Below are 14,890 nucleotides of genomic sequence, written 5' to 3' on the forward strand. Positions count from 1 at the left end.
TTGAGACGGAGTTTCGTTCTTGTTGTCCAGGCTAGAGTGCAATGGCGTGATCTCACAGCAACCTCTGCCTCCCAGGTTCAAGTGATTCTCTTGCCCCAGCCTCCCGAGTAGCTGGGATTACAGGCATGCGCCACCACACCCGGCTAATTTTGTATTTTTAGTAGAGATGGGGTTTCTGAATGTTAGTCAGGCTGGTCTCGAACTCACAACCTCAGGTGATCTACCCAGCTCAGCCTCCCAAACTGCTGGGATTACAGGCGTGACCCACCGCGCCTGGCCTCAGCTACAACTTATTTCCAACCAACCTCATCAGGTGTGCAATGTATTTTTACCAACTGAGAGGATCAAAATTGCAAGTATTCCTGAAAAGGGCTTTCAAAAGCCTGCAAGAGTCAAGAACTCTTGTGCTTTCTCTAAAAAGTAATCTGCATTTAAAATTCAAGTGCACTACTATTTTTTACATCCAAATAATGAGTAAAATACCTCTGCTGGTTTCAATTCACTGAAGTAATGTCACTCTAAACTGATGAAATTAGAGTCAAAGCCTCCACTTAGCAAAATACACTAATGCTTATTTAAAACTGGTCCTACTTTACTCACTGTATTAAGTGGACAATTCTACAAAATACTCTCTTCTGTAATCCCATGACTATGTGGCTGGAAGGTGGACATTTAGAATCACAAAGCAGAAATGACTTTAGGCCATCAGACCAACCCCACCGCTTTAAAGATGAGAACCAAGGTCCAAAGGGCATAATTTGTTCAAGATCTCATAGCAAAACCAGACCTAGATTCCAGGTCTCCGCCAGCCCCTCTGTGATCCTTCCATTTCACACAGTCCTGGGGGAGTCTTTCATATATAACATCAGGAACAGGATTCTAGAAGTAGAGGAAATTTGCTGAAGGGAAAGAAGCACTGACTGAAGGTTACTTTGATGGAAGAAGTGGAAAAACAATAGAAATAAGGAGACAAATGAGCATGAGACTGGAAAAAGAGATGAGGTAGAAACGTCAAAAGGCATCCAAATGCGAAGACTATCTACTGAAAATGGCTGTGTATCTGCCCTTAATTCACATCATCTAAAATACAATAAAATATTCAAAAATAGAAAGTGACTTCGTATACTAAAGGAAATTTTTATCAAAAACAAAGAGAAATTACTAGATATAAATACACACATTTACTAGAATAGAAAATGTCTAGTACCTGCTGCCCTGGGAACTACTGTGAATGTACGTGTTGGGCCCGGATCCTTTATTGACTGAGCCAGCGCCTGCGATTGCTCTAAATTTAAGGATCGTACAATTAGACAAACATGTTATCCCGGGACGAGAAAACCTTGTTTTGTGTGGTTAACACGGCGGGTCTACACCAGGCCAATAAGCTGCTCATGAAAACCTCACGGCTTGGCATCCAGAAAACACAAAACTTAGGGAAGAAACGTCAACGGGTGGACAACAGTTCAGATCTGCCGGCAACGAGGGACCGAAGGGCGGCATCGCGCTCCAGTTCCGCCTCCCCAGCCGAGCCCCCAAGCGCTCCACCTCCGTTCCAGGGCTCCGCAACCACGATGGGCAGCTCGGTGTCGTCGTAACGGAGGGGCGGCCTCCGGCCGGGCGGCCAGGGCGCCAGACTCCAGATGCAGCGACGTGCCGCCCGGAGCCGGGCACTCGGCCTCCTCCCCACGTCAGCCTCCGCCCGTGGGCCCAGCCTCCTAGCAGCTCCCGGGGCCCCGCTGCCACTCAGCTCCACCCGGCGCTGATCCCGGCCTTTGACTCACCACCGCCTGACAGAATGCAGAACTGCGAGAGAAAGAGCAGCACGCGACACACGGAGCGGAGGCCCCGAAGCGGGCGCACCCCAGCGGCCATCTTGCCGGCGCGTGCACACGTCCGGGCCGGGGACGGGCCCTGCGAGTCGGGGCGGGGCGCGGGCGCGGGCGCGCGCGTGTGGGGGCGGGGCGAGGCGGGCGCGGCTCGGAGCGGGAGCGGGCAGTGGGCGCAGGCGCGCTGCGTCTTCGGGCGGCTGGCGTCTGCGCTTGCGCTTTCCCCGCGCGGGTAGCGCGTGGTTTTTCTTCTGGTTGCGTTCTCTGGGAGGTCCACGAGGAAGTTGCGAGCCTGGGAGTTTGCTCGGTTCCAACGCGCACCTCACGCCCTTGAATGAAGGGCTCACTAATCTTTCCACCGCAGGAGACCTGAGAAAACCTGAGAAAGGTCATCCGTGGACCGAAATGCACGCCCGAAGCCACCCAGAGCAGAGGCTGGCAAATGTGGGTGTGGTCGGATGTTGTGTGCTGGGTCCTGTGCGAAGGTTCTGAGGACAGTATCGCGTGGCGTTTCATCCTAAAGACACTTATTTACAGTCGGGGAAGCGGCCCCGGGGCGACGAGAGGCCCTCCCCTGGGGGCCCGCGCTCAAGCCTGCCGTGGTTTTCACTTTTGGCCAGCTAATGGAAGATACGCAGCACTTTTAGAAAGTTACTCTCAGACCTGGAGTAGCAGGATGGCCCGAGGCGCTGCGAAGTGAGGGGAGGGTCCAGAGCACAGCCCTGCCTGGGGAAGGGAGGACATCGGGGGAGCAGCGCTCAGGCCCCAGCTCGCTGCGACCCTTGCCGGTTTCTATCACAAAACACCTGGAAGGAACCAGGCTGGTGACCTGCGCTCTCCTCCCACCCACCTGCTGCGGGATCATTCATTCCGGGGCCTTCTGACTGCCATCCCTCAAGTGCATGTTTGATGAATGATTTTTTTTTAAAATACATGGAAAAGTGCCTGCACGTAAGCCCTGAATGTTAGCTTTAAAAATCGTTATCACAGCCGGGCGCGGTGGCTCACGCCTGTAATCCCAGCACTTTGGGAGGCCGAGGTGGGCGGATCACGAGGTCAGGAGATCGAGAGCATCCTGGCTAACACAGTGAAACCCCAACTCTACTAAAAATACAAATAATTAGCCGGGCATGGTTGCAGACGCCTGTGGTCCCAGCTACTCGGGAGGCTGAGGCGGGAAAATCGCTTAAACCCAGGAGGCGGAGGTTGCAGTGAGCTGATATCGCGCCATTGCACTCCAGCCTGGCGACAGAGCAAGACTTGGTCTTAAAAAAAAAAAAAAAAAAATCACACAATCTGTACCGTATCTACACAGGTCTGATAGATATTGTTTTCTTTTACCAACTGTTTAACTGTTCACATCCCTCAGGAAGTTAACTAAATGATCAGTATATTGAACAGAGAGAGAATTTCTGACATTTCCTTTGAATTCCACAGCGCCTCACCAAATACACAATACTTCTTGTTTGGTAGCTGAATTCTCTATTGACATAATGCCATTTTAATTCAGTTCTGGGCAAGTAACGCATTCCTCTCTGTTAAATCTGAAATCCATTTCAGTATATAAATCAATGGAATGTCATCCCATCAAAAAAGTAATTTAGGTGAGCAGCTTAACTGAAACACTGGAAACACCGATGCAGTTCATTTGGGAATTTATTTTTTCTAAAGCTGAACAAAACCCAATTATGAATTACAAACATTTACAAGGCAACTCAACCTATAGTGCAAACACCAGATTCCACAGAACTGAATTCCTGTCGGTAATCCAATAATTAGTAGTAGCTGCTGCTTTTGTGGTTATTGGCTGAAACAAAATTAAGTAATGATTCCAAATTTGAAGATAAAGTTTCAGTGTGAATTTTAGTAAAAGAGTCATAAAAATACCTGAGATGTATTAGAATATAAGATTTTCCCTCATATTAAAAAAACTGCAGACTTTTATTTGAAACTCATCTTTAGAAAATCACAAATCATAGCACTAACATTTCATAATCATTTCCTAGTGTTTTGTTTCCCTTTTTCAATAAATAATATTTCCCCATTTAAGTTTCTCAAGGGATTGATTGCTGGAAAATTTCCCACATGTGCCCTCTGACTGTCACCCGTGGACATTAGTGAATTAAACTTTGTACATGTCAGCTACACATTCACTGTCTCCTTCCTCAGCTTAGTCCATGAGTGGACCCATCCATGGCTCCAAAGTCTTAGAAGTACTAACATGTTAAGAAAAATACATTTTTAAGGGTCAAAACAAAGTTACACAGAAGCAAATACCAGGGAAGGACTTCAAAAGTCCTCCTCAGCAGTGAGTGCCCGTGACTTCTTGAGATTCTTCAGTTTATCAATGGCAGAAGTTACTAAAATCTCTCCATGAATTCTGTTGTCTCTTGTTCGCACGTTTACAGCATTATTTATCTTTTCCTTTTCTCCAACCACTGCAAAAAGGAAAGGTAAAGAAATGTATTTTAAATCAGTTCACCAAGCATTAAGTCAGCAGTCACATGAAATGTTTTTAACGAGTTGTTCTTCATTATTAATACATATCATCTAATGAGCATTAGGTTCATCCTCTGGTAAGTTTCTTGAGGGAAGGAATGACTTCTGATCCCATCTCTCTATTGTCCACTTGAGAGAACAGCTCTTGTGGTCCTAGGGTGCAAATGAGAGTGGGGAGCTCTTACAGACTCACTCACTCCACCTGGCATACCTGATGAGCCAACGGGTGGACACCAGACCCATGCAACCCCACCAGAATTTTCTGGAATGTGGGTAAAAAGTTTGCTTTCTCTAGTGACCCATATTGTGAGATGATGCAGGAATATACAGCCATTGCTTCTTGCCATACAGAAGGAAGAAACCGGTCTGCAGTAAGTGGAATAAGGTAGATATTTAAGAGAAGCATAAAGAACCAGAGCGAGACAGGAGCCAGAAATGGGAGAAACAGTCCTGGTGAGGGCTGAGCTCTGATTGCTCTTCTAGAGGTTTGGTATTTAACTCTACCTTTCAAGTCATAGGAAACTCCAAGACCCTTCCATTAAAATGCTATCTTTGTCTAAACTAAGTTCAGATTTCTGCCACCATAAGAAGCCTGATTGAAACACCACAATACCTACTATGACGTCAAACATGATCAGTGAAACACTGTCAATAGAGCAACTCTATGCATATTTATTTTGCCTTCTATAGACTCTCAACTTACAGGAAATAGCAATACTATGCCTGCAGTTATGTCAATGTTAGTTTCTCTTAATTTTGGAATCATTTTTAAAGCCTAAATTTTAGATTCTGCATCTAATTAGTCATGTGCTAAAAGGACATTTTATTTTTCGCCTTAATCTTTTCCTTTGGATCATTTTAAATTTGGAATCTTTTCTTTTGTTAGTTTAATCCCAAAGATTTCTCATAAGCCAGAAAAGTGAGGGAAAATATTTCAGGCCTATGAGGCTGAAATATAAAGAATATAATTCTACTGATGGGATCATTTTCACAGTTCTTTTCATTGTTGGCAGGCAATACTAACTATTGCTAGTAAAACTATCCCAGGGGATTCAGGTAAAACTTCATAACTCTTCTTGCGGCAAACAACAAAGAGCACCTAGGAACAGCTAAGCCAGGAACACTATGGACTCTTCTTTTTGTGTAAGTATTAAATAGACAAATCATGATAATCAACTAGTTGAACCATATTTCTTATTTGGTCTTTTGGAACTGAAGTGAAAAAAAAAAAAAAAAAAAAAACAAGCATTTGGAAAAATATATGCAAACTTAAATTACCCAAAATAAAATTGTACTGAGCCAGCTGTGCATTTCGTATTTTCTTATTTAGTGTACAACTATGATCTAAGTCAACGTCGGCCATAAATCCTTCTTCAAAAAATTCACTGGATACCTAGAAGAAAATGAAACACCTTTATTGTTGCATTATGGTACCTAGTCTCCAAGAAGAGCCCCAATGTTCCCCACTCTTGGTATTCATACCCTTTTAGAGTTCCCTGCTCACTATACCAGAGCAGGTCCATGTGACCATAAGTAAGTGCAGAAGTCTTGGTGTATCATTTCTGAAACTAGTTCATAAAAGACTGCAGCTCCCATCTCTCTCTGATCACTAACTTTGGGGGACCAACCGCCATTTGAGGTCATTCAGGCAACCGATGAAGAAGCCCAGGTGATGAGGAGCTGTGTCCACCAACTGTGAGTGAGCCCTGAGGCCTACAGCCCTGGCCCACAGCGAGACTGCAGCCTCAGGAGATGCTCTGCACCACAATCCACCAACTGAGCTGCTCCCAGACCCTGACTCATAGGAACTGTGAGATAATAAATGTTTGTTGTTTAAAGCTGCTAAGTTTTGGGGTCACTTGTGACACAGCAACAGATAATCTTCTTCCCTAATAGAGCCATGTAGAAATGAATAATTATGAGATGTTTTAAAATACTAATTTTCCAAAAACATTAAGAAATAAAATAGTTCTGCTACAGCCAGAGACATGATACATTAAGAAATAAAATACTTCTGATATAGCTACAGAGACATGATACATGTGTTACTCCCAACTACTGAAAACACGGATTGTTAACGTGTCAGTTCTGCAATATTTTAAAACATGAAGGACATTCCAAATCAATGACCTACACAGAATACATGCAAGATTATTATGTACTTTAAATGACTCTGATTTTACCTGAAGTGCATACTTTTCACAAGTTGGCCCCACAGGGATGACCATTACCTGACGAGGAGATAGCCAGAAAGGCCTGAAAAATACATAAAATACGTCTTTTCAAAGACTAATAATGGCTACTTATTAAATGATTTCAAATAACCAAAGATTCTTTTAAAGACTTTACAAGAGGGCAGTTTCAGGAGAGTGGCATGGAAGAAAACCAAATTATATTAAAGTTTGAAGGCCGCAAAGTAAACAAAAGAAGAATTTTGGAATTTCGATAGCACAAGCGTGGGGAGAATCACACCCTTGTAGAGTTCCCTGCTCACTATACCAGAGCGGGTCTATGTGACCATAAATTAGTGCAGAAGTGTTGGCGCATCATTTCTGAGACTAGTTCATAAAAGACTGCAGCTCCCATCTCTGCAAAGGGCTGACCATGCACTTACCATATGACCCAGCAACTGCACTCCTGGACACTTGTCCCAGAGAAATGAAAACGTATGTTTACACATAATCCTGCACACTAATGTCCAGAGCAGCTTCATTTATAATAGCCCCAAACTGGAACAGCGAAAAAAAAAAAAAGGAACCAACTAACTGATCTCAACATGTATGATGGATGGCTCTCAAGGGAATTCCACTGAGTGAAAAAAAGCCTACCTCAAAAGTTTGTGTACTGTGTAAATGTTTATGTAATATTCTTTACATGACAAAATGATGGAGTTGGAGAACAGGTCCACGGTTGTCAGATAAGGACAGGAATGGGATGGTTTCAGTGTGGCGAAAGGGGGGCAGGAGGGAGCCTTACAAGTGATAGAACTGTCCTGTGCCTTGACTGGTGGTCTTACACTGTCTGTCCATGTGACACAATTTTATACAGCTAAATACATATACCCACAAATGGGTGCACGTGAGGCTGGTGAAATCTGAACAAGGTTGGTGGACAGTCTTAGTGTCTAGCTCTTGGTTGTGATACTGTATCTAGTTTTACAAGGTGTTACCACTGGGGAAAACTGGGTAAAGAGTGTGCTGGACCTCTCGATATAACTTTTTTTTTTTTTTTTTTTAGGCAGGATCTCACTCTGTCACCCGTCTGGAGTGCAATGGCGCGATCTTGGCTCACTGCAACCTCCACATTCCAGGTTCAAGTGATTCTCCTGCCTCAGCCTCCTGAGTGGCTGGGACTACAGCCACCGCCACCACACCCACCTAATTTTTGTATTTTCAGTAGAAATGGAGTTTCACCATGTTGGCCGGACTGGTCTCGAACTCCTGACCTCAGGTGATCCACCCACCTCAGCCTTCCAAAGTGCTGGGATTACAGGCGTGAGCCACCACTCCTGGCCTCTGTATAGCTTCTTAAAACAACAAGTAAACCTACAATTATTTCAAAATATAATTTTTCTAAAAAAAAAAAAAAAACATGGCACGGTAGGTATAAGCAATGTCCGATGTGGGACATGTTTGCCTTTTCCCTTAATCTGAAGGTGAAAGGACATACAATGAGGACTATTTCAGACAGCACTTTATAAATGTGCATATATATATATATATATATACATACTTGTTTTCAAATTACGAACACAAAATAATACATGATAAATGATAAAACACAGAAATACAGGGTATATAATGGAAAGCAGATGTTTCCTTTTGAGCTCTGTCCTCACCCCATCCCCAGCCCTACTTCCCCAAAGGAGCCACATTTTAGCCGTCTTTACTTTTGGCTCTGGGGAGATTTCCCCACAAGCCTGACTGCTGTCTGAAGTGTGGATGTATGAAGTGCAGGGACTATACCTCAGTCTCTGCGACAAAGGAAGGTACACTCAGTGCACTGGCCCCAACCACCTCCTGTCTGCCTCTCCATCTCCTATTTCACTAGTTCTTTTTTTTTAAAACCACTTTCACTGTTACCATTCTAATGCAAGACACCATCATCTCTCACCTATGGTAAATGATTTAAAACCAACTGGAAAGAAAGAAAAACAAGCTAACTCATACTTAGGTGGCATACACATACTCATATCCATACTTTTGGCTTATCTGTAACTTCAATAGCTTAGAAACTCCATGACATCTAAGTGCATTTCTCTATGATCACAAAATATCAGGAATATACATAGACTCTCTAGCTACCCAGGACTTCTGGAAGATACTTTGTTTAGGAAACTTTCTACCTTAGCTTTCTGCTCAAAAATGTGCTTCTCCAGCCTCCGTGGACATGAATGCTAGTATGCATGGGTGTGATCTAGGTTCTGCTAATGTATAAACATGGCACTCTGACTTAAGACAGAGTGGAGAAGGAGGCACCACATGGAATCCATTCTGGCAAAGAAGGGTAATGCAGAGACATGGAGCTTTTGGAGGAACTGGTTGCAGTGACACTAGCAGTAACATCCACTGCCCAGTGACCACAGTGGGAGCTGCAGGGACTGCGCCCAGCAATAGCAGCAGTGGGGGCAGTAGTTTCTGAAAAGAGAACTAAACTGCATGAGCGGATCCTCAGCCAATTTCTAAAAATGGAATGGAAGGTAGAAATGTCACAAGTGGTTGCCGGTTTGCAGCATTTCCACAGGCTAGGACACATCATCAGATGTTGTCTGCCAGCTGGTGCCATAACTGCTAGTAAAGCCACTTGTTTCTGAGTGTGTGGTGATAGTGGTGAATCCCATAATGTCAGTGCAATGCTTTATTTATTTGCTATAAAATCTCTTTCACAGTCAGAAGCACTACTGTGTTCCTGGCAGCACATAAGTACCTATTTAGTGCTGCTGGCAGAAGCATGGCAGCAAAGAAGAGCAAAGCAAAACCCACAGTGGGTCTCTCTTCAGAGAGAACAAGGTATTGGTCCTTACATGACAAAAGGGATCCAATGTAATCGAGCTGCTACAAGACCACTGGCTGTTCCCCCAGGTTATGGTACCAGAGTGGGGGATCATGATTAATCACTACTGATGGCAAACTGAATCCTCAGAAGAGATGTAGCCAGATGGAACTTAGTGAAGCAAGGTCCATGTTGTTGAGCCCATGCATTTCCATCAGTGGCCACTTTGCCCATGAGCCACTGAGCAACTACTAAGGGAAAAAAAGAAGCTGATTTTAACAGAATGGGTCCTCTTGTATTGGAATATTGAAAAATTCCTCAACAGTGGGGGCCTTTTGGTGGCAATACCACTTCTGTTGGCCCATTCTGAGTGATCATCCACATTTCTGTTTCCCAAATCTATGTACTTTATTTTTCAATCTAACTACTTCTACATCTCTGACCTTGTGGCCAAATCAGTAACTAGAGCACATGCATCCATGTAACTCCACATCGCTGCCATTCTTCCTTCCAAGCAAAAAGGACAAGATGCACCACTCAAAATTCTGCTCTTTAGGACACTTCCCTTCCCCACTGTCATCCTAAATGGGCTGTGCTGCTGAGCCTTCTTCTTTTGAGTTTGTGCCATTTATCAATCAGGTTTACCCATTCTCCTCCTCAGTGCTTGTAGGGAACCCCAAAGGCAAACAATATGGGTTGAAGGAGGGATGGCTGCAGGGGAGAGGCAGTACCTAGGAGTATGGGTCACATGTTTTTGAGACAGCAACTAGATCTCTGAAGGGCTTGAAAATAGGTAAAAAGATAACTTGAGTCCCCCAAAAGGTAAATGGTACAGTTTTATGCCACTCTGCCTTAGTTTTTGTTTTCTCATCTGGTAAATGGAACAAGAACTCTTTATTTGCTGTTTGGATACCTGCCAACTATAAGACAGGAAATGCCCTTTCTTTTGTTACTACTTTTATCTTTTACACATGATTTTTTAAGAATAATTTTTAAAAAGGAATAAAAAGTAAATAAAAATTAAAAAGAATTATAGGCATATAGCTTTTCTTTTCCATATCACTTACCATTTTCCCCCACAGTTTTCTGAAAGAATGGCTATCATTCTTTCCAATGATCCCAAAATGGCTCGATGAATGATCACAGGTCTCTTCTTATCATCCCCATCCTTACTAAAAAGTGAAAATTATACATTTAAGTCTTTTCCTAAGAGTCAATAATAACTATCTTCTAGCCTTATATTTAATTTTGAGAATAGATTTAGATTAGTCGTTTTGGATACCTCTCCATTAACCTTATTTATTCTGTGACTGTCTTGTTTTTTCACTGTTTTCTTTGCTAATCTTTTTTCTTTTATTTTTAAAACTTTTTATTAGAGAACACTGAAACATATACAGAAGTAGAGAGGACAGTATAATGAATTTCCACATATCCTCTCTCTCAGCTTCACAAAATGTCAATTCACAAACAATCTCATCTGATCCAAATGTACCCCCATTCTTGCCACTATCTCCCATATTATAATCTTCATTTTTAAAATGTTCCTGATATGTGTTCTCAAAGTCCACTGGTCAAATTCCCTAAAACCCTCATGAGGTATACCTTACATTTAATGATTCCCTCTTTCCCTTAGGGAAAAAAAAAAGAAAAAAGCAAACAATGACTTAATTGTAAGCCACTTCAAGATCTCTGCACAAGTTTGTCAGAAAGATAAATTTCACATTATTGCAACAAATGTAACATGTGACACAAAGTTCTTTTGAGGAATTTTTATCTAAAAATTATATCAGCTAGCTACTACCAAAATAAAATAAATTTAACAAATTAATAAAACAAACAAATACAAACAGAGAAACTCATTAATTAAACCTACTTCGAATGAGTTACAACTGGATATCATCACTGCCAACCACGTCTGCCAAGAGCCATTATAGAATAACTGCGGGCAAAACCCTCTGTCTAGACCCTACAGGAAGCTTTGGGGTAGGGGTGGGCAGCTTGAGTCCATTCCTATGCAGGTATATAAAGAAATCCATCCCACAAACTGAAACCAGTATGAAATATTCCTGAATGTTACATCATGTTGTTTTTGTGTGGGGAAGGAAGAGAAACAGGCTGATCCTTTCACAGAGGCTGGGTATCCAAAATTTCTGTCCTATCATTTCTTTTAATCATGTCTTCTAGCCTTAAGAAGAGCAAATAGTGACATCAACTATGCTTACACATCTATGCTATCAGAAACATTGGGATGAATGCCACATTCCCCCACAATAACCCCATTGGATTTGGTTATATTAGATTAACAGATAAATTTGAGAACTAATAACTTCACAATGTCAATTCTTCTCATTCCAAAGTGTGGTATGAATCTTCATTCAAATAACTTTTTTATGATCTTTGAGAAATTTTTACAGTGTATGCTTATAAAGAACATCTGTAGTAATGTGTCACCCAATGACATTTCTGTCAACAATGGACTGCATATACGATGGTGGTGCCATGAATTATAAAGAAGCTGAAAATTCTTATCATCTAGTGATTTGTGTTACAAGCACCTACAGTATTCAGTACAGTAATGTTTTGTACACATTTGTAGCTAGGAGCAGTAGCTATCCCATATAGCCTAAGTGTGTAGTAGCCTATATCATCTAGGTTTGTGTAAGTACACTCTGTGATGTTCACACAACAATGAAATTGCCTAATGACACATTTCTCAAAACATATCCCTATCACGACTATAATTACATTTATTAAGTTTATTCCTATTTTCTATTTTGTTGTTGCTGTTGCTTCTGAAATGTTTTTTTCCATTGCATTTCCCAGCAGTTTATTGCTAATATTATGAAGGCAAATTGATTTCTACCTTCCTTTTTTTATCAGTTCCCATTTTCTCCATTTGATTCTGTTGGATTTCTCCACATTTTAACATCTATGAATAATAATTTAATCTTTCTTTTATATATTTGTAATCCCAGAATGATTCTGAATAACAATACAAATAGTAGTCATATTCATCTTCTTCCCAACTATGTTGAGATGTTATTGCTGTTTTCTGATAAAGGCTCTTTATCATGATAAGGAAATTTCTGTTCATTTCACAGGAATGAATGTTGACTTTTATCTGATGACTTTCTGCATGCTAAATGTAATGAATGACAAGAGACACTCTCATCCACCCTTGCTTTTTTAGGGAAAAGCCCTTAATCACAGTGATGACTTTGATGCTTCTCTCTTTCCTCTCATACATAAGCCTGAGCAAGTCACATCAGTTCTTCCTCCGAAATACACTCCTAGTTTCCCTACTTTGTTCATCTTTATGCCACATGGCTCCAACTGTCATGGTTTCTTACCTAGTATGCAATCCACTGCTTCCATCTTTGTTTGCTGACTCACCATTTGCCACACAACACCTATGATGGCTGGCTGGGCTGATTTGTTTCTCCTGTGCATCCTTCTTAAATGAGAAGTTTCGCTTGCATTCTGATGGCCCTAAGCAACTTTGTTGTAGTGCTGATTCTGAAGGTTTGCCTTTCTTACTAATAGTTCTGACCCTTGCTCCTCCAAAAGGGAGAGATTAGACTTTTCAGTCATACTAACTCCACTGTTGGTCAGGCAAAAAGTTAGGGGTCAACTCCCAGAAGCTTTTCCATTTTGGTGCATGGTATGACCTATGGGACTTGGCCACTAGGTGGCAAACACATGGAACATATCTGAATATCACTACAGTAAGGCTTCTATAACTGAACTGACACTGAAGCTCAGCCCACAAAAGTGGGTTGGGAATCTCCACCTGAACCTAACCAGGCAGATTCACTCCCAAAACAAGACAATCTCCTTAGGATTTAAACAAGACACAGCATCTCATAATATTCAAAATGTTCAGGATATAATCCTAAATTATTTAGTATATGAATCATTAGGAAAATTCTCAATTTGTGAGAAAAAATACAAACAAGAGTCCAACAGCAAGAAAACACAAATGATGGAATTACCAAAGGCTAGAAAGCAGCCATTATAACTGTACCCCAAGAAGCAGGGTGAACACACCTGGAGTGAATAGGAAGACTAAAGTCTCAGTAAGAAATATAAAACATGAACAATAGAGATTGTGGATCTGAAAACTACAATCACAGAAATTTCTAAAAAGTCATTAGATGGATTCAGTAGCAATGGAGATGGTAAAGAGTTGGTGAACTTGAAGATGAGTAAAGAGAATGCATCCAATCTGAAAGATACAAAGAAAGACTGAAGGAAGCATAAACAGCCTCGGAAAACTGTGGAAAAATACCCAAAGGTCTAATATTCAGGTCACCTGAGTTCCAGAATGAGGGGAGATAGAGTACAAAAGAAATATGGAAAAACAATGGCTGAACACTATCTAACTTCTGCAAACCAATTAACTTACAGATTCAAGAAGTTCGAACCCTCATAACATAAACTTGAATAAGTCCACGGTCAGACACATCACAATCATGTAACACAAAAAGGAAAAGTGACTCAAATTACTGCATATTTCTCATTAGAAACCATAAAAGTCAGAAGGATGTGTAACAGTATTTTTTATGTTTTTACTTCGCAATAAAATAAATTATACAACTTAAATAAAATCCCAAAACTAAGCAGTTCATCAAAATATTTCAGCCTACAGCCTATAGAAACTGCTACCATTTAAAACTGTACAGCATTATCATCTCAGTGTGTAGTGGCACACATGCAAATAGAATAGACCACATGACAACAGATTTACAACTTAGACACTCAAATCTGTTCAACATTCTAAACATACAGTGTAGATGACAGGAAAGCTCTCATGCAATGTTTATTTCACAAACATGACCTTGAAAGAATCAATAAGGTAGTATCTCAGTCATTTACATTAAAACAGAAAAATCGGCTTAAGATAGTAAATCTTTCTGTAAAACTAGCATATCTTCCACTCAGATTGAAGTTTTAATTCAGTAATGTTCTTAAAACATTCACTAAGCCATGCTGTAAACAGACATGCTGTCATCTAGGCTTTGTTGTTCTATTTCTAGAACACCGGAAAGGTAGATTTAGCATAATCTGTGAGGGTTCTAAGATTTTCTGAATGGTAAATGAGCATTGGCTTCAACTTAAAGTTACCAGCTGCATTAGCTCCTAACAAGAGGGTGAGCCTGTCCTTTGAAGTTTTGAAGCCAGTCATTGACTTGTCCTCTCTAGCTATGAAAGTCCTAGATGGCATCTTCTTCCAACAGAAGGCTGTTTCATGTATATTAAAAATCCATTGCTTAGTGTAGCCATCTTCATCACTGATCTTAGCTAGATCTTCTGGATAATTGCTGCAGCTTCTATGTCAGCACTTGTTGCTTCACCTGGCACTTCTATGTTATGGAGATGGCATTCATTCATTCATTTATTGAGATAGAGTTTCACTCTTGTTGCCCAGGCTGGAGTGCAATGGCGTGATCTTGACTCACTGCAACCTCTGCCTCCCAGGTTCACAAGATTCTCCTGCCTCAGCCACCCAAGTAGCTGGGATTACAGGCACCCACCACCATGCTCAACTAATTTTTTTTTTTTTTTGTATTTTT

General features: G+C 41.4%; 2 protein-coding genes across 3 annotated transcripts in view; both read right to left on the reverse strand.

Annotated features, from left to right (window-relative positions):
• Positions 1 to 1,920, reverse strand: part of TM2D3 (TM2 domain containing 3) — a 10,922-nt gene extending 9,002 nt beyond the window's left edge. The window contains exons 1-2 of one of the 2 annotated variants that reach the window (XM_017518935.2): positions 1,782 to 1,920; positions 1,208 to 1,285 (exon numbers count right to left, since the gene is read on the reverse strand). In XM_017518935.2, coding sequence (XP_017374424.1) covers positions 1,208 to 1,285; positions 1,782 to 1,872 — 169 coding nt within the window. In that variant the 5' untranslated portion in view covers positions 1,873 to 1,920. The remainder of the gene's footprint in view (positions 1 to 1,207; positions 1,286 to 1,781) is intronic. The other variant, XM_017518945.2, reaches the window with a different exon arrangement.
• A 1,380-nt stretch (positions 1,921 to 3,300) lies between these two features.
• The window catches only part of TARS3 (threonyl-tRNA synthetase 3), a 64,841-nt gene continuing 53,251 nt past the window's right edge, over positions 3,301 to 14,890 (reverse strand). The window contains exons 16-19 of the mRNA XM_017518955.2: positions 10,385 to 10,489; positions 6,509 to 6,581; positions 5,604 to 5,718; positions 3,301 to 4,264 (exon numbers count right to left, since the gene is read on the reverse strand). Coding sequence (XP_017374444.1) covers positions 4,116 to 4,264; positions 5,604 to 5,718; positions 6,509 to 6,581; positions 10,385 to 10,489 — 442 coding nt within the window. The 3' untranslated portion in view covers positions 3,301 to 4,115. The remainder of the gene's footprint in view (positions 4,265 to 5,603; positions 5,719 to 6,508; positions 6,582 to 10,384; positions 10,490 to 14,890) is intronic.

The sequence above is a fragment of the Cebus imitator genome, unplaced genomic scaffold, assembly GCF_001604975.1.
Source record: "Cebus imitator isolate Cc_AM_T3 unplaced genomic scaffold, Cebus_imitator-1.0 Scaffold19, whole genome shotgun sequence".
NCBI classification, from domain to species: Eukaryota; Metazoa; Chordata; class Mammalia; order Primates; family Cebidae; genus Cebus; species Cebus imitator.